Here is a 20,358-nt window from a genome sequence, read left to right as displayed (position 1 = left end):
GGTCCTGACCAAAGTTAACCTCTTAGTCAGTGTTTAATATTTAATAAAAATTAATATTTAATTATCAAATTTGGTCTGGCAAATCTAAGGAATAACAGTAGGGCTCTATAATCAAGGCTGAAGAGGCACTATGGCATGTGCTACTCATGACACATTGAAATCTTTATGTTGACTGTGTAACTTTTCAGTATCTAGAGAATTCACAGAACTGCCATAGAAGCAGGGATCTTGCCCTTTATCCACAGGGCTTGGAACAATTCTTCATCTACTATAGGTGTTTAGAGTGTATTGCTGAATACAATACTATACCTTTCCACTATGATGCTGCCAGAACTCAACATGCATCCATCCAATGTAAATTCACAGGTTCTCTATTGGACTTGGGGTTGGAAGAATGGATACAGGAGACAAGCAGGAGAGATGCTTGCACCTTTGCCCACAAATGCTGTCTTCCACAATAGTGTTTAGGACCACTGTCAAGAGTCTAGTGCTTCCCTAGTTATACAAAGTGTTATACAAAACTACATATTTGCTGGGCTTTGGCCAGCAGTATGTTGATATAATTGTTGATCTTCTTTTAGTTCTCTCCCCTGACTCTCCTCCAACCCTCTGAGGGGAAACATAGTCGTTCATTCTGCCACCTGGCCAAGCAGGCTTCTTGACCCATACAAATGTCCCATTTAACATGCTCTGAAAGTATGATGGCTACACGCCCCTTGAGGCTGGCCATATGAACTTAAGGTCATCTTTAATGCTCATTCCCCCATTTATATGGCTTAGCTGTTAAGGTTATGGTGACTTAAAAACCCTTAAGAACCAAGGTTGGTTGTTCTCTCTTGAAGGATGGGTGGGATTACTGGGAGAGTCAGGAACCTGGGCAGTTTAAGGGTTAAGTAAGGTTGTTCCTCATTTTCAAACAGAACCTCACATCTTGGAAGCTTTGCTTCGTGTCTGCGATGCTGATGGATGTGAATTGTAATTTCACAGGGCCTCTTGCTTCATCATCCTGCGCTACAAAGATCTCAAGGCACGGGTTCCAAGGCTATTATTATTCCTGCTTTCTGTACCCAGGGGATTTGAACTGGAGTGTCCCTGAGCTGAAATAAATGAGCAGAAGACACAGTTACCTCCTTGACTGTATAAATAGCGTTCACTCCTAAGTCTACTGAAATCCTGGTGGTCAACAACGGAGGATCTTATGAGAAGACCCAAGTGTACTAATTATATTTATTTAGTTATGCTAATATTGTGTAAACGCAGCTGCATAATCCCTTACAGAGAAACACTTCTCTCTATGCTCACTTGTAATCACCCAGCGCTGTCATGTTCTCGGCTGTAAAACTGAAATGCTCTGAAATGTCCATGTCTACTTACTACGTTCTTATCAATGAGACGGGGTGTCTATTCACCTCGGTTCAGTGTTTAAACCCTTGTCAACCACTGTGTGGAGAGAAAAGTGATGAGCAAATTCGTCAACTGCGCTGAAGTTCCTAGCTCCTCCCTCCTAAGGTTTGATTGATCATAACTGATAAACAAAAGACACACATTTGCATTTTCCTAAGCCTGTGTGGGTCATTAGTGAGCGGAGCTCAGGAAATGTGCTCTTTACTCAGTCAGGATGAAGACACAGCTTAGCATTGTCTGTGAGACTGATGGAAACGTGCAGCTGTTCCCTTGAATGTGACAGTATTCGATACGTGTTCAGTCGTCACTGCGTGCGTACAGTCCCTGACTCACCACGCTTCAGCGCTGATTCTTAAAGACAGCGCAAAAGCGATATGTGTTTCATTCGCCACTCTACTTGGGCTTCTGTGCTTTGACCTTTCCCAATTAGCTACAAGCTTGCATCTTCTCTAGTGACGTTGTGCAGTGGTCATAGCAACTTCTACGTGGCCTGTTGATCGCCAGGGTTAGCCATAAAGACCCTACAGTGTGCCGTGTGGCTAAGTTGGGATGTTCTGTAGGTGAGAGTCTTTCAGAGCATCTTTGACTTTGTAATATTTGCGGCTTATGATGGGCTTATTTGGGATGTCACCCCATCACAAGCAAGGAATGTACGTCTGTGCAAGTAGAGGTAATTTCCATCAGCCTGCCAGGTGTGTCCAACTTTCTGAAATTGTGACAGATGTCATCTATATACACTGTTTTGCTTTGAGAACGGCTCAATCAAGTGCTCTCCCCCTAAATTGCAAAAAATATCCTTGCAATGATCTAAGTACGTTTATGATTCAGTGTTGAGCTGGATCCATGGCTGTGCTGTGCAATCAACCTATGGGTCACAGGTTGGGCACACTTAGAACAAAGGCATCAAATAATGAAATAAAAGTAGAGGCAGTGTTGATTTTTCTGATTTAGATACAGTTCAGTTGTCGTACCCCAGTCTCCTCTGATCACACGGGGGTGCCTTAATCCTATTCCACACTCCCCAGGGAGAAAATGATCAGGGATGAGGGATATACCCTTCTTGGTAAAGCTACTCGGTGCCCCATGAATAGGGGATAACCCTGGGGAAGCCAGAGGCTCACTTAGTTGCAAGGTTTCTGTGCTTAGACTTTCACAGTGGAGCTAACTTCCTGTGACTTGCAGAGGGGTTGCTGCTTACAAGGGTGCCAGGCAACGCTTAGCAGGGTGAGGGAATCACTCTTACCTGAGAAGTCGCCCCTGAGGCTTCGAACAGTGAGTCACATTCACCTTCATGGTATGCTTCCTTGCAGTCCCGGCAGAAAACAAGCTGCAAGAGAACACACCACGAATCAGAACATTCCGCTGCATTCTAAACTCTACTTTGGTCTCTGGCTTGAGTGATGGCTTCTGATTCAAATTACTGTTTGCAAAATGGGATCAGATTATATTTTTGACGGGTCTGTTCACTGTTAGAGAGGGTTCCGTGCGCCTCAACAGGGCTACAGAGATGAATCGTGCGCATCTCACGCGGACACATCTCAGCCACGTCCAAGGCTGCTGCAGTGGCTGAGGACGGCTCCACATTGTGACTCACTGAGATGGGGTCATCTTTCCACCTGACACCTGAGATACCATGGGAAAGCTACGGAAGGCCCGGAACTCTTAGAAGCCATCCAGTGGCTTGGGAGTCCTCAAGCTCGTGTGACTGGACATCAGCCGGGCGTTCGTCGCGGTTTTGATTGAGGTACGATGAGTATGAACGGAAAAATGAAAGCAACCCAAACAGTGCCGGCAGCACCGACTTTGTTTTCAAAAGACGTCAGCTGCTTCTCTGGGACTCAGGAGAAACACCAACCCTACATGATCATTCTTCACAACACCTTCACCACACAAGGAGATCCATCAGCTGCAGGCTCAACATCCCTCAGTCCAAGGTGTTTGGGAGTAGATTTAATTCAAATTTGGCATTGTTTTTCAGAATGTTTGTACACACACATTCTCATATTAACATGTATACACACGTACATATATTCACATATATACATCACTTATATACACGTACATATACGTATATTTGTGGCTACTGGAAGATTTGGAGGATCGAACACAAGTCAAAGCACGAAGTTTATTTAATATGTGCCTTACCCACATAGGCTGATGGAAATCTCGTACATTTTTTAAAAGCAACGTTGTTGCTTTTAAATTTTATTTTTTAACAATTTTATGAGTTTGAGTATTTTGCCTGCATGTGTATTTGTATGCTACGTATGTGCCTAGTGCCTGTGGAGGCCAGGAAAGGCTATCAGATCCCCTGGAACTAGAATTACAGGCAGTTGTGAGATGCCATGTGGGTGTTGGAAATTGAACCCGGGTCCTCTGGAAGAGCAGTCAGTACCCTTAACTCCTGAGCTATCTCTCCGGCCCCACGCCTGCGTTTTGACTGGTTTCCATTGCAGGAGGTCAGGTGTAGTAGAAATTCCCTCCAGAGCCGTTACTACAGTGCTCGGGAGTTCACGTTTGGAAGGTGTTAGATTGCTCACTCTGTACTTCTCACAGCAGGAAGGCTGGCCTCCTGAGTGATGGAATGTCATCTTAGAAGCTCAAGTTCACCAACTTAAAGGAAAGGGCCTGCATGGGTCCCCTCGCAGATGGCTGCCAGGGTCTATGCCATGATATGTTATTTATCCCTACCGGATACAGTAAGTTAGTGCCACCTCCAAAGGTCTCTCTTTTTAGAGTGAGGGCAGGAATCTCCGGGTTGGCCCCACCCCCACCCTTCAGCTTTGGCATGCTCAGTCAGCTCAGCCATAGAGAGCTGGCTGAGAGCCCCGCCACTTCCAGGGAAACTAGTTTGATCTCTTGGCGTGACAGGGAAAGCACTTCACATCTTATTAGCCAGGGGATGAGATATAAAATCAGTTTCATGGTGCAGGAACACCCTGGAGGTTGATCAGTTTGTCAGAATAAATAGGCCTCTCCTGACGCAAAGACATTAAATTCACCAGTACTGTGAAAAAGAGGACCATAAAGGGGAAAAAAAAAGAGAAAAGAAAAAAAAAGGAAGAAAAAGGAAAAGGAAAAACCAAGACAATACACACAAACGAAAGCTCCCACGCTTTGATTGGTGTGTGTGGAGGGTGAAAATTCTGGCTGACTATGCTGGCAGTGACATTAATTCATATGCTAATTTGTTTCTGTTCCAAGGCAGCTCAGAACTCTCTCCAGTTAACGACTTGAAACTGTTCTACATAAGCCGAAGAACCATCTAGAACAGTGGTTCTCAACCTGTGGGTCTCCAACCCTTTGGGGGGGGGGGTGTTAAATAACCTAAAGACCACCAGAAAACTCAGATATTTACTTCGTGATTCATAACAGCAGCAAAATTACATTTATGAAGTGGCAACAAAAATAATTTTATGGCTGGCGGGGGTGGTGGGGGAACAGCATGAGGAACTGCATTAAAAGGTGGCAGCTTTAGGAAGGTTGAGAACCACTGGTCTAGAAGGGTCTGGTTTGATCTTGAAAGTGTTTGGGGGATTTGTAATCACGTTATTCTGAGCACTCAACAAGGGGCTTGTTTGAATGCAAAGGATTTCATTCTGGAAATAAAATCTAAACTGTGCCGGAAGGTATCCCAGGGTGCCACGGAAGACTCACAGGGCTGAACTGGACTGGTTTAAAGTTTTGAGTAAAACACAGTGGCCATCAACATCTAGAGGCCTCTATGAATTAATAACTTGACATCATTCCTGTGAAACCACAGATGCCCTAGCTGCCTCTGCCCTACAGTGATAGGGACCTGTGTACAAAGGCTCCTTTTCTCTGTTAGTCTCTGAAAACCATTCAGATATTCAGATACACACAAAACTTGATGGTAGTGGGCCTCTCTCTCTCTCTCTTTCTCTCTTGTTTGTTAACAGTGGGAAATATTTATTCTTTTTTTAAAGATTTATTTATTTTATGTATATGAGTACACTATAGCTTTTTAAAAAAATTATTTATTTTATGCATATGAGTACATGTAGCTGTCTTCAGACACACCAGAAGAGGGCATTAGATTCCATTACAGATGGTTGTGTGCCACCATGTGGTTGCTGGGAATTGAACTCAGGACCTCTAAACCACTGAGCCATCTCTCCAGCCCCAATATTTTATTCCTATCTAAAAGGAACTTCAGTTTTGAAAAAGAATTACAAGGCACAAGATTCTTTTTTTTTTTTTTTCTCTAAAAAAAAAAATTCCTGGAACTCCCCTCTCCCATCTCTCCGGCACTAACAATAACCATAACTTATCTGAATGCTTTTAAGAACATCTTCATTGAAACCAACTCGTTGTAATAGATTTCTATTTAACAAGATGCCGTCTTTCTATGCATTCATTTCTAGAAACTGGATTTTTTTTTTTTTTGAGATAAGGTCTCACTAAGTAGGTCAAATTTGGGATTGAGCCTTCTTCTGGCCTCAGTCTCCTGAGCGCTGACTGATGTTTTGCCTCACCCGGCAGCACAGCTCCTTGGGATGACTTTGTGGGCCAGTGCAGAAACTCTGCTGGTGCTGAAATTGTGTCAAGAGGGAAAGCTTCTTTGGGAGAAGACAGACAGACTACCCCCAACCCCATAGTCCCACACTCACTGAAGTAAGCTTGTCTCCCACAGGGGCTTATGGGTTTTCTCTGACCAGCGAGGTGGAAGGCTCCCATTTTACACAGATCTCTACCATGTGTTGTTCATGGCCGCATAGCTGCTCAGGCTCCCTGGACATGTACATTGCCCTCCCAAGCCTCGGGAGCAGAGGTCAGCTGAACCGAGGGAGATGACTACGGACCGTTTACACAGCTTGCCTTTCCTGCCTTTTCTTGAGAGGGATCTCACAATCACTAATGACTTCTACAGCATTTCATTTTGCATTTTAAAAATGGAAATATATAGTTTTTCCAAGACAAGGTCTCATCTTATAGTACAGTCTGGGCTTGGATTCACAATATAGCCCAGACTGGCTCTGCTTAAGCGTTCTGTGTGCTTAGGCATAGCATGTTTACGGGTATGTGCAATGCCACCTGATTTATATGCACTTATATGTGATTTATATGTTTTAAAATGTTACAAAAGTATAGGGTTGGAGATTTCGCTCAGTGGTAGGGAGCTTGCCTGGCAAGCACAAGGTTTAGTCCTCAGCTATGGGGGAAAAAAAAGACCAAATAGTGCCAGTGGCGGGAGCACATGTCCTTAGTTCTAGCACTCCATAGGGAGGCAGAGGCAGGCAGATCTCTGAGTTTGAGGCCAGCCTGGTCTACAGATTGACTTCCAGCACAGCCAGGGTTACACAGAGAAACTCTGTCACAAACAAACAAACAAATTAATTTACAGAAGCGATCCATACTTATTCTTCCAGCTTTCTGAACCCCGTTCCACTGTTAGGCTTTATTAGAAGGGTCAAACACACGGCCTTAGGAGCACCCGTGATGGCAGCTTCATATATAAACTTGGCTAGGCCACAGTCCTCACAGGCCCATCACACTCGACAGAGGGACTGCTCTGAAGACATTTTACAGACAGAGTGCTGGTTTTCAGTGAGATTTCCCTAGGCTATGTGGGTGGCTGGATTCAACCCGCTACATGGGCTTCAGGGTCAGGCTGTGCCTACCAGTTTCATCCTGTTCTTCCCAAGGCCTGTCCTGTTTGTGAACTTCAGGCAGGTTTGTCTAGCTCACAGACCCTGGTAAGCCAATTCTGTAACAGATACCTTAATATAAATAAGTAATATGCATCTTTATAGCTATAAATGTATGAATATGTGCATAGGTGTAACCAACACATATGTGTGTGCCTATAATCATAATCCGTACATGTGTGTTTGTTTATTTAGGTATTATCTTTCTCACATGTGTGTGTGTGTGTGTGTGAGTGTGTGTGTGTGTGTGTGTGTGTGTGTGTGTGTAAGCATCTTGGGGGCTCTGCCTCTCTGCTGGAGCTCTGGCTGACATAACTATTTCAGAAAAATTCTAAGTCATCTTATTCCCTGTCTTTTGTAAAACGATGACCATAAAACTACAAGAATTTAAACCTTCTGTATTCTTTACAAAACTATATATATCCTTTTTCATTAAAAAAAAAAATCTAGCCTAGGAGAGATGCCTCATCGATTAAGAGAACTTGTTGCTCTTCCCGAAGACCCCGGTTCAGTTCCCAGCAACCGCGTGACAGCTCACAACTGTTTGTAACTCCAGTCCCAGGGGATCCAGTGCAGGCAAAGTGCAGGCGAAGGTCTCAACAGCTCGATTACTTCCTTTGATCTGACAATGAGCAACTGAACTCGAAGATCCAATGCCATGAACCAAGTGATAGAGGAATGCAAGGACATAACCTGGATACAGGAGTCAATGTTACCTCTAGCACATTCCAAGCCTAGGAAACTGTGTCTAACTTCCTCTTAACTGAGGTGATAAACTTATCCTGAGTGCCCGAGAAGAGGTTAAAAAAACACCCTTTCGCTATCTAATAAAGCCTAAATCAGATAAACCCATCATTTTCTACTTAGTAAGAGCTGAGCTTTTGTTAGTACAGGATCCTGTTTTCCCTCCCAGTTAGCACACTGAGTGTGGTTACATGAGACATGCTTGAGTTAATGGTAGGTCTCGGAGATGCCAGCATCAGGGCATACATCACTGAAGAAGTGGGGAGTAATGGGATGGGGGTGGGGAGAGACTGCAGGAGATAAAACAGAACTTGCCAGAAAACTGATAGTGACTTTATCAGAAGCATCCCAACCGCAATGGGCTGTTACTGATAGGACCATGTTCCGTACTCACAAGAAAAATCTTTGTTGAACAAGAGTAATCAGGCTGAACGAAGCAACCCGAATACAGTGTTAAAAGTAATGCCTGTCAGGAGAGATGCAGAAGAAAGTACTGCCTCTGTCGGAGGGGACAGTGCCATGTTACCATCCCTGGAGACCTTGTGGGGTGAGGCAAGAAGCATCACTGACATTGATAACTTTCATCCCGGGGGTCGGGGAGGCCAAGGCCAAAGGGTGTGTTTGGATCCTACTGTTTTAGCTTAAAAAGTTTAAAAATAATGTGAAAAAACTTATAGAATAAAGGTATAAAGAAAATGTTTTATATAGTATGCTTATGTTTAAAAACTATATAAAGTATATCATATTAAGCTAAAGTTGATTTAATGTTGAAAAAAGAACAATGTGTATGTGCCTGTATGTATGCATGTGTGTGCATGTGTATGTGTGCAAGAGTGTGCATGTGTGTGTGCATATGTGTATATGTGCAAGTGTGTGCATGTGTGTGTGCATATGTGTATATGTGCAAGTGTGTGCATGTGTGTGTGCATATGTGTATATGTGCAAGTGTGTGCATGTGTGTGTGCGCATGTGTATGTGTGCATGAGAGTATGTGCATGTGTGTGTACATATGTGTGTATGCATGTGTGTTCACATGTGTGTATGTTTAGTGTAGTTAAACACACAGTGTGTCTGAAGTCTGCAGAAGTTCACAGTGCTGTCCTGGGGCTTAACACTCACAGTAGTTCCTGTAACCTGTAGCCAATGTCACGCCTATCAGCTCTGTCCTATGTCAGTGCCCTAGGTAGAGATGCTGTTTTAAAATCTCTCACTGTGTTCTTATTGGATCTTTGTATGTTGACATACATTTAGATAGACAAATGCTTGCCACTGTGTACATCTGCCTGCAGTCTTCACCACAGTAGCATGCTGTGTAGATACTTAGCCAGGCACCACAGGCTGTACCCTAACCCTTAGGTTTGCTAGAGGCTGCACCTTTTAGGGTTTTTATAACTACGACCCATGATGTTTCCACAATGACAAAATCCTCTAATGGCATACTTGCAGGACATATCCTCACCATGACTGCATTTAAAATCATGTGAAAGAATAGCATGTACCAATTCACAAAATAGTCTGTAAGATTTACATTTAGGAACAGCCTGGTGTTGTGGTGCACACCTTTAATCCCAGCCCCCAGGAGGCAGAAGTAGGTGGATCTTTATGATATTCAAGGGCATCCTGGTCTATACAGCGAGTTTTTGGCTACACCATGGTGAGACCCTGTTAACTAAACCAAACCAAACTATAGGTGGAGATGTAGGTCAGTTGATAGAATGCTTGCCTGGGATGCAGGAAGCCCTGGGTTGGATGCCAGAACCAAATAAGCTGGGCGTGGTGGCATGTGCTTATAGTATCAGTTCTCAGTAAGTAGAGGCAGGGATACCAAATTCACTCTTGTTTACATACTGACTTCAAGGTCAGCTTGGACCATAAGAGACTTATCTCAAAAATGATAACAAGATAAAAATATATATTTAATCTATTGCTTCAAAACAGAACCTTTGAAGCCAGAGACTCTGGAGAGAGTGCTAGACTTCACAGGAACAATATACAGTTGTAGGTTAAGGTTTCTGTTTGCAGTTAAGACAAGTTAAGAGTAAGTTCCCGTTTCTCCTGTGTTAAGTCCTTGTAAGTTAAGGTTTCTATTTGTAGTTAATGATAAGTTCCTGTTTCTTAGATCTGTTGTAAACGGTGAAACATGTTTCCAACCCACACTAAACTTGTGACCCCGTTTACACGGTATATAATATCCCATTCCTTCCCTTTCATTGTATCTTTCTGACACTGCATAAAACCCAACTCTCTTGCCCTGTAAACTCTTTATCTCTCCTATGAAAAGGACCTCAAGGGGCTGGTGGGGGCTGCTGTCTAAAATTCCAACTTAGGGAGAGGCAGCCTGAGTGGCCATTCCCAGGTACACCCCCAAAACACAGCTTGGTTTAATTGGACAATGATGGATTGGTTTTTCTCCTTTCAATTTTCAGGTTTAACACAGAGGCATCTTTTTGCATGTTTGCATCTTCAAAGAAGGTACAACAAAAGAATAAATACTTCACACAGTCTCTGGTACACAGTAAACACAACAAGAAATCGTTTCTTACAGGGTTGGGATGCTTCCTATGCAATAAAGATATACAGGGACGCTAAGCACCTGGTTACCTAACATGCATCTCGGTCTACTGATGATACAGATAGTCATGTGAAAGTCGAAGACCCCCTTCGCAACGTCAAGCCTTTGCTACAGCTACGAATCTGCTCAGAGAAAGATGCTGGCACTACTCCTGTGTATATACAAAGGGTCATCAACCCTTCGGACCATTAATACCATGGAGCTGGAGAAATTCCCCACGGTGTCCATCTGTCAGTATGATATTGGGGAAGCTATCATATGATTGATGTTTAAGTCTTGTTTCTCATATGCCCATAATGGACACACTCAAGATGTGTATTTTCTCTTTGGAAGCATGATGGTGAACCCAGCGAATAGCTTCTGATGCAATTGGGACAGGCAAGGGGCTGCTGATCAATGCAGGTTAGAGCCAGTCGGAATCTACAAGCAGTGACCCTTAAAATCAGATTTTGATTCTTAATGTTGATGAATGATCCCGACATGAAACCCCAAATCTCTTTGTACCCGTTTTCTGTCACAATTGTATCTGTATTAAAAGCGTCCTGTCATGTGCCGCCTATTTTTCTTCTGCAGATCTGAAGTTCTAGCTTAAAAGACTAGGAAGGAATCAAATGCCACCATAGGACCCTTCTTTGTGGTTTGAGGAAACATTAAAAGCACAAAGCAAGCATGCGTGGGTTTTTCACTTGCTTGGGGACGGAAGAATCAGGACTCTACCTTAGGTGGCTGTCCTGAAGGTGGCAGCAGAGATACATCATTTCAGACCAGTGAGTGAAACCAGAACACTGAAAGGGTGATGCCCCCAGTGGGAGGGGGACCAGGTGCTGGTCTATGCAAAACCTGTCCTGACAAGACAGTGTGGCTGAGTGGACACAGTGTTGGGCAATAGCACGGATAATCCACGGGCTGGAGAAGACGAAAGGGAAGTCATTTCAAGTACATGAGGTATTAAAACCCCGGTCTCATGGTGGAAGGTGAACGGAGGTGATGCTGAGCTCGAAATACAAACAGACCAAGACAACCCACTATAAAGTGGTCTCTCCGAATGGCCGGGTAAGGGTCTCAAGGAGGCTGGGTCCAGTGCTCAAGGACTCAGGGCTATGTTTCTTCATGCTTCCCAAACTCTACACTAATGATCCCAGGACGGCAAAACACCCCTACCTGGTTTCCTGCAGAATGACTGCCTCTGTGCCGCCCCAGAGTCATATTGGTTTCAGGTTCATGACCTTGAACGTGCCCTTGGTTTAATGTCCATCCGTGGACTTTCTCAAAGGGACTCTGATCACCAATTCCCTTTCCTTTTACTTCATTAATGCACCCCAAGTGTCAGGTGCATAGGCATAATTTACACAGTGTATGTATGAGTGGGAACCTTCACATTCAGTTTAGAACGAGGGCATCATGAACAACATGCCAGGTCCACTCAGATTGCCACCGGTGGAAAGGAAACTTTGCTTAGACTAAGGGGTGCCTAGCAACCAAAACAAACATCCTAAGTGGGTCTCTGCCCTTGTGCCCTTCACTAGACCCTAGTTAGCTCCAGGGTGTGTTGCTGAGAATTAAGCCACGAGTTTCATGAGTAGACACAAAGGTATTGCAATTTATTCCTTCCTCAGAATAGGTGGGTTTTTTTTTTATCTTAACTTAAAATGTTTATTGCCTGTTTATACTTTCTTTTCTTTGATGGCTTTATTGGTATATAATTTGCATAGTCATAGATTTTTTCTCCATTTTTATTATTTATTCATGTTACCTTCTGATTGCTGCCCCACTCCCGATCTCCCCCTTCCACAGTCCCTCCTTCCATCCCTTTCCCTTCTCCTCTGAGAGAGTGGAGGTCCCACTGGGTATCTGCCCACCCTGGCACATGGAGTCTCTGCAGGGCTAGGCACATCCTCTTCCACTGAGGCCAGACAAGGCAGCCCAGCTAGAAGAACGTATTTAAGAATAGTTTATGTGAGCCAGAGAGCTGGCTCAGTGGCTAAGAGCACCACTGGCTCTTGCAGAGCACCCGAACTTGATTCGCAGCACCCACACAGTGCCTCACAACAGCCTGTAACTCCAGTTCCAATAGATCCAACACCCACTTCTGGACTCTGTAGACACTATGTGGATATGAGTGCATAGAAATTCACGCAAGCAAAACAGCCAGATACGTAAAATAAAGATAAATAAAAAATAGTTCATGTACTTGTTGAATGGATTACACAGGCTCATCAGCACAAATTCAAGAAGCATCGCAAAAATAATCTCCAGTTTTTCTTGGTCAGCTACAGAGCTTCCCAGAGAAAGCTCTCCTGCTTCAGTGCATGTTCTAGAAATATCTTATACTCTGAAGTATACATAAATGCTATTTTAAAACCGCATGGTCTATAGAATGTCCTACTATGTACTGTGGACAACACCTTGGTCTTTCACCTAGGGCTTCATATAGGTATTGAGTTTAGCTTCAGTCTCCCTGGATCTAAACAGCTATGTAAGGTTCCAGTGGGCACATGTGCCTCACGCCCTTTCCCTGTCTCTGTATTATAAACAAAGCCATGGGGAACCTTGTTTCCATAGCTGATTTTGTACAGGAAAAAGAAAATCTGTAGGTTTCCTGGCTATGGAAAGAACTCTGAACAATGTCTAAGCCTAGTCTCTGTAGCTGAACAAAGGTCCTGATGGCCTGTGGCTGTCTCTCTCTGTCCATTCCCAATGCTTCTTGCTTAGAGCCTTTCATTGATTGTTCTGTTCTGATTCTGACCTGCTTGGTTGATTCTAACACTGACATGTCGTCAGAATAGTAAAGGGCCAATCGAGAGAGATGGAAATAGGAGAGTAGTAGGTTCTACCCCCATGCAGTGTCCTGGGCCTTAATTTGGCAGAATAGGTACCCAGGTCCACAGAAAGTGGGGGAGGGGAGGGGGGCGAAGTTTGTGACAGTGATTCTGGGTCTTTCTCACCTTCCAGATTTCCCTCCTATTTGTCTTAGCTGTGAGCATTTTAAAGAACAACTCCCACAGTGACTGGCCTCCGTCTTGTAATGGCTCCCTTGTTCCCAAAGGCTAAAGTAGGATTTAGTTGCAAGCTGAGACTTTCGGAATGCTTTCACGCCAAGATTCCCACCATCCGTGTTCCTTTAAACAAACTTCTTGGTGGGTAAATTTTCGTCTCTAACTGAAAATTCTGCTTACTGTCTTGGAAGGCATGCCCAGCTATGCTTTCAAACCAGCATTTCCCAGACCTTCTGGAGCAGTTGGAGTCCTCCAGAAACAGAGCACTGGTCGCAGAGTTATCAGATCCAACACCACTTTCAAATATTGCCATTAATTAGGGAGTGTGTTTGAATCTGGCCATTCATTAGTAAAACGAGCAACATATGTCTTCTATAATTTTTAACTGGTCTCTAATCCTCCTGACCTTATCATTTACAATCTGTAGCAGGGCACTAGACTCTGTAAAAATGATTATACCACGCCAGTAAAAATGTGAAATTCAAGCCATATGGCAATTTGAGCCAAATTTGTCCCATATGCCTGTGGGCATCCTTTGCTCCCTAGCACAGTCGGGGAGGTAAATGTCTCCCCTTCCAGAACACCTTGGCCCAGCCCTCGGCAATTTGGGGGTAGGAACAGTTTCAGAAAGGGTCCAAGCATGCTAGAGGCACCCTGCAAGCACATTGTAGATAGATTTCTTTTTTACTTCATCAATAAGCAATAAATCAACCCAAAGTGCATATTTAACTGGCCTTTCTGATGTACTCCTGTAATCCCAGAGCCTGGGAGGCTGAGGTAAGAGGATTATGAGTTTAAGGATAGTCTAGGCAATATAGTGAAAAACCCCACCTTGGGGGAAACCAAAGATACATGTTACTTGAGTGGGTCTCACACAGTCACACAGGTGTGGGGATGGGACACACATCCTAGCCTCTTGTCACTAGTCCTGAGCAAGGCAATCGGTGTGTTCTGCTTTCAATTATGCATTCTCGATGCCTCTCCCTCCTCCTGGGGACAGATCCCAGGGCCTCACCCACCACTGAAGGCAAGGGGTCTGATATTTATGCTCAGCTGCTTCCCGTCAGCGTTATCTTCTTATACACATGACTACTGACAAACTTGTCCATACCAAACAATGTTCATCCACCTCCTCTTAGGTAGCCAAGCTTTATATCATCATCATCACCACCACCACCACCACCATCATCATCATCATCATCATCATCATCACCATCACCATCACCATCACCATCATCTTATGTGTTTTCATCTCCCCAGGAATCAGAATCCTAGTTAGTTATGGGTACTCAGAATCAGAGGCTTACAGCTGGGGTGGAGAGGCAGTCCTTACGAAGAATGGGTAAGCTGTGGAACAGCTGTGGATTGTGGGCAGAACTTGATCCTGTGCCTGGGTGGGTAGTTCTGTGTGCAAGACTGTAGTCATCATAGGAAGGAGAGGGGAGTCAGGGGGCATGGAAGGTCACGGGAGAGGGCACATGGCATTGGCATTTTGCCCTTCGCCTTTCTTCAAGCCACAATGCTGCCCACTTTACATTTTGATTAGATGGGCCGTGGACACTTCGAATCTCACAGTCTTTGCAGGGTGAACAGGTAGGAGGAACTAGAAGTCCACGGTTTTAACACTGTTATCTACAATGTCGATGCTTGATAACCATACAGCAGAGTTGTCCCCCCACCCCCAGTCACTCACACCTCATAATGCTTTTAATGAATTGTTTTGGGTTGCATTCATAGCTGTCCTGGGCACAGGCTGAATATTCCTGGGACCAAGAGGCAGGGGGACAGCAGTGATGCCTAGAGATCAGAAGGGAGGGGTAAGACCTGGAACTGGGACTTTGGTCAGGGGCAGATTTGGTCCAGAGACACAAAGGTGAGTCGTCACACTCTGGCTAAGCTCACGGGCATGGCGGGTGGAGAAGGTTCACATCACGGGAACCAGAAATGATTTGCTCACAGAGAAAGGTTAGGATAAGTGCATGAAGGTGTGGGGCGTGGTGGGCAGAGACGAGCTGTAAGGCCCAGAGAGAAAGCCAAGGGCACAGAAATCCAGACCCTCTTAAAGGACCACAGCTTGTAAAGAAAGAAGACAAAATCCTGGGACAATTGTCTGCTGATGAGAAGGCTGTCTGAAGGAGAGCCTGCTTCGTCCTTATCTTTTTATCCCTCCTCCTCCTCCTCCTCCTCCTCCTCCTCCTCCTCCTCTTTCTTCTTCTTCTTCATCTTCTTTTTTTGTTTTTTCGAGACAGGGTTTCTCTGTGTAGCCCTGGCTATCCTGGAACTCACTGTTCTGGAACAGGCTGACCTCGAACTCAGAAATCTGCCTGCCTCTGCCTCCCAAGTGCTGGGATTAAAGGCGTGCGCCACCACCGTCCGGAGTCCTTATCTTCTTAAGGGAGGAGTGTGACACCTGCTGAGGACCCCTTCCGTGAAGGGGAAGTGGGAGCCCCAGAAACCCAGAGCGGCCACTGTCTGATGGCCTCTGTGAGGCATGAATCGGGGGCAAGCCTTAAGGACACAACACTGGCATTCCCTGCAGCCCAGAGTGTCGCCTCTGCCGGGAGCTTGTGAGAAGAGCCGATACCCAGCGCCCTCTCACCCTGGAAGTTCTACAACAGGATGTGAGTTTTAATATGACCTTGAGAAAGGCAAGGGGACATGGCAGGTGAGAGGTCATCCTGAAGTCCCTGGTGTGTACCGTTTGCCAGGTGTCTCGAGGTTCTACGGAGGAGGATGAGAGACAGTGTCTCCTGCTCTTCTAGGAAATACCTACCCTCACACCCTCCAAGTCCTCCCTCATGCCAAAGCCCTTTTCCCATAGGCATTTATTTGTTCAGTATGTTTAGTGTGTGAATCTCCTCCTCCACGCTCTGACGTCATGGAGTCTGTGCTCAGCTAGCCACACCCACATTATCTAAAGACGCGAGGTTTTTTGGGAGTACAGAGTGTGAGTTTGAGGTGGTGAACAGAGACCGCCCGGAGTTTGTAGGACACAGTATTCCTGCCCTCAGATAGCACCCAATCAATTGCTAGGAACGGTGCGAGTAGAGGGGCCGTCTTGGGATGGGCAGCATTTCTTATTATGATTAGATTTTGTGCTGGGGAGAGCAGGGAGGCGTGGAGTGAGGAGCTGGAGCTGGAAGGAACATAAGGGCAGGGGATGGGGCTTGGAAGCTGGCTATGGGACTCCGTAGCGTGGCCAGGGCTACAGGAGCGCTGCGATGGAATGGAATCTTGTTTGGTGCCTCACTATTTGGTTGCTTAGAACAGGAGAAATGCAGTACATACTGTGTGGCCTCGGGTGGCTGGACAGCGTAGAGCACCCACCCTACAGCTAATTAGGGTCCAGGGAAGGGGACGGGGCAGAGGCTCACCTAAGACCTTAGTTTTGGATGCTAGGATGCATTACCAACAAAACCGACTTGGAGTAGGCTAAGAACCAGTACGATTTTGTACTGCTTTCGTCTTTGTTTTATAAAGGGACACAGTCTAGACTAAAGCTATGCGGCCAAAGTAGCAACAATTTTAAGTGTTCTAGTAACTGCATTAAAAGAGGGAAAAGAACCGGGCGAACCTAATTGTAATGCTGACTTCACCAAATATATTCCAAGTAACACTCCTTGATGGAGGTTGTTGTCTGAGATTTACTAAGCTTTTGAGGCCCAGCCTACAATTCATATTCACAGCACATTGTGGTGTGGACTGGCTTGGCTAGGTGTGCCTAGAACCCTCGTGTGTAGCCAGTGGCTAGAAAAACCTCTGGTCTGGAGACGGCCTAGATTATGGAATGTAAGAGCACAGCCTTGATTCCAGTTACTCAAGAGCCTGAGGCAGGGATGGCTGTAAGTTCAAGGGTAGCCTGGGCAAATCAGTAAGGCCTTCTCTAGAAACAGAAAAAGAAGAGAGGGCTGGGTTGCGGGGAGTTTGCCTTACATGCTCCAGGCCCTGTGTACAGTCCTAGTACTGTCAACAAGCAAACAAACAAACAAACAAACAAACAAAGAGTATTTTAATGAATCAAATTATTTAAATATTTTTTTCCTCCCTTTCTTTCCTTCTTTTTCTTTCTTTCATTCTTTCTTTCTCTCTTTCTTTACCTTCCTTCCTTTCTCTTCCTCTTTCTTTCTCTCTCTTCTTCCCCCCCCCTTCCTAAGTCCCACATGTCCCAGGCTGACCTTGAGCTAACTATGTAGCAGAGGATAGCCCTGTACTTGTGATCCTTCTGCCTCTAGCTCCTGGGTGCTGGGCTTGTAGGCTTGTGCCATGACACCTAGGTTTGTTTTGCTTTATTTTATTTTAGACACAGTCTCACTGTGTAGCTTAGCTTCCCAGGTGCTTGCATTAAAGGTGTAGACCGCTAATCCCGGCCCTAGTGCCCTGACCGTGATGCATGGGTTTGGACGAATAGCTCTGAGCAAGGATTTCTACCAACTGAACTACGTCTCCAGCTGGTTCCATTTAAAGAAAGTATTGCAGGGTACAGAAAACAAATCAGTCTAGTTACAGGAACTGAGGTGTAATAACACTACAACGAAAGCAAGAGACTTTGCTGGCTACGCACACATATGTACACGCGCACACACACACACAGCAACTGCTCCCAGAACACACGAGCGTCTCTCCTGACTCTGAGCACCTGTTTGCTTGGAGTACCTGTTTTGCCTGCCCAACATCCTTGTCAGATTTTATACCAAGGTCAGATAAGTATCTTGCCATCAAGTGGTCAGCTTCTCAGAGTGCCCCACTGAGAAGCTGGTATTCCCAGCTGAAATATCACCCACCCCTTTGATGGGCTGGATTTAATAACGGAAGGCAGTAATGATCTACATAGTCACGGTGACTTTGATTCACAATTACTGCCCTCTCTCCATTTATTTTCCAGTAAAGACCTTTGCTTTTGAGAGAAAAAGCTTTGGCCTCAGCGGCAGGACTTCCAAACTTGATGCTTCAGAGAAATCAGTATTTAGTACATGGCGGGGGTTAAGGTGAAGAAAAAGGACGGGAGGAATGATGTAATTATACCTTAATTTAAGATTTCAATTGAAAAGTCAGGGCTGTGATTTGGATTCCACTTGGAGAGACTAGGCTGGAATGAACCAGAACTGCCTCTAGACCTTTCCATGAGCTTGTCATTGTGTCACGTGGCCACGTGGTCACGTGGCAGTGTTTTCAGAACCTCTTCCAGCTGGTGTGTGGCAGGGATTGGGGGCATCAGAGATGGGGGACCAGAGGTATTTATTCCCCTGGAATCTTTCAGCAAGAAGCAAGCATCATAGATTCCTGGGGCCTCTAAGAGGAGGCTCCCTCCCAGCTGTAGATGTTTAAGGTGGGACCTCCTTGCTCTGTCTTCCTGACACGAATCTCTCCCTCACCTGCAGACAATGCAGAAATCAGGGCACACTTAGGGAGCTGATTCCCACAGAGGCCCATCACTGTGCTGGAAGACTCCTCTGGACGTCTGTTAACACAAGATAAAGCTTGCCTGGGGGTCATGCGGAGAGAAGGAAGCCAAATACCAATGACCTGCAAAAAAAAATCCACTCCCCGTTATCTCCCAGTACCATTCCCTCCTTGCAAGTGTCTCACTAAATTATGAACTAAATCCTAGCCTTGCAAGACTCCCTTCCCACCCGCCCCCCTCACACATGCCTAAGTTTCTTTTCCTCTTCTGATTTTACTGTTTTGCTAAGGGCTGGGAACAGCGTAATTAACTGACAGCTAAAGAGCAAGAGGTCCAGAGGTTCAGAGCCACAGAGACAACTGGCGTGCGTGAGCGAAACACCATCCGAGTTAGCGTCTCCCACCTAATAGCTTTTTGGTTCCATCCTGTAAGGGTAGAAATTTGGCAGTGCTCACTACAGAACAGAGTGTTCCTATCCTTCAGTTAGGGCACAGCCTGCTGCAGCTCGTGAGGCTGTGAGGGAGGAGTAGACTGGACGCTACACCTGCCTCAGCTGCCCTGAGCTACTGTGCTACACAGCGAATGTAACCCAGATTGTGGTTCTCAGTGTGCAGACCCCACGTAGACAAACTCCTCCTCTCTGTTCGTTATTCTTCGAATTTGCTGTGATCAAATACCTGACAAGGAGCAACTTCAGGGAGAAGGGGTTTATTTTGGCTTGCAGTCTGAGGCAGACAGTTCATCGGCAGGCATGGCTGCACTGTGGTCAGGAAGTTGAGAGCAGACAGAGAGTTTGTGAGCTGATACAACCAGAAGACCTGCCTTTAGCACCTCACTTCCTTTAAGCAATGGCTTTTTTTTCCCCTGAATTATTTCTTTCCTTCAGAAACTGTACTTTTGCCTGACTTTGGAACCAAGTTAAAAATATACTTAAGGCCGGGCAGTGGTGGCGCATGCCTTTAATCCCAGCACTTGGGAGGCAGAGGCAGGCGGATTTCTGAGTTCGAGGCCAGCCTGGTCTACAGAGTGAGTTCGAGGATGGCCCGGGCTATAAGAGAAACCCTGTCTCGAAAAACCACAATATATATATATATATATATATACTTTAAGGTCACTTAAAACTATGTACTTGGGCTGGAGAGATGGCTCAGTGGTTAAGAGCACTGACTGCTCTTCCAAAGGTCCTGAGTCCAATTCCCAGCAATCACGAGGTGGCTCACAACCGTCTGTAATGGATCTGATGCCCTCTTCTGGTGTGTCTGAAGACAGCAATGGTGATATACTCATATGCATCAAATAAATCTTTAAAAAAAAGTTATGTACTCAACCTGCTTCCCTTCTGTGTGTATTCAGCTCATTGTAATTTAACCCATCCTTAACAAAGTAAACAATCTTACCATGCCTCTGACTCCCACTCTAATTCAATGTTACAACAAGCTTTGTCCTTAAACTATATTACCTGTCTCCTCACGACCTTTTCATGCTCATGACTGAGAACTGTGTGTGTGTGTGTGTGTGTGTGTGTGAGAGAGAGAGAGAGAGAGAGAGAGAGAGAGAGAGAGAGAGAGAGAC

General features: G+C 45.2%; 1 protein-coding gene across 1 annotated transcript in view; it reads right to left on the bottom strand.

Moving 5' to 3' along the window:
• Positions 1 to 20,358, bottom strand: part of Prkn (parkin RBR E3 ubiquitin protein ligase) — a 1,140,372-nt gene that overhangs the window by 47,441 nt on the left and 1,072,573 nt on the right. Inside the window, exon 10 of the mRNA XM_028772728.1 lies at positions 2,648 to 2,731. Within this exon, the coding sequence (XP_028628561.1) occupies positions 2,648 to 2,731 (84 nt within the window). The remainder of the gene's footprint in view (positions 1 to 2,647; positions 2,732 to 20,358) is intronic.

Source organism: Grammomys surdaster, unplaced genomic scaffold, assembly GCF_004785775.1.
Source record: "Grammomys surdaster isolate TR1022 unplaced genomic scaffold, NIH_TR_1.0 218, whole genome shotgun sequence".
Lineage (NCBI taxonomy): Eukaryota > Metazoa > Chordata > Mammalia > Rodentia > Muridae > Grammomys > Grammomys surdaster.
Note: the sequence above shows the minus strand (reverse complement) of the source record. Positions and strands in the feature narration are given on the sequence as shown.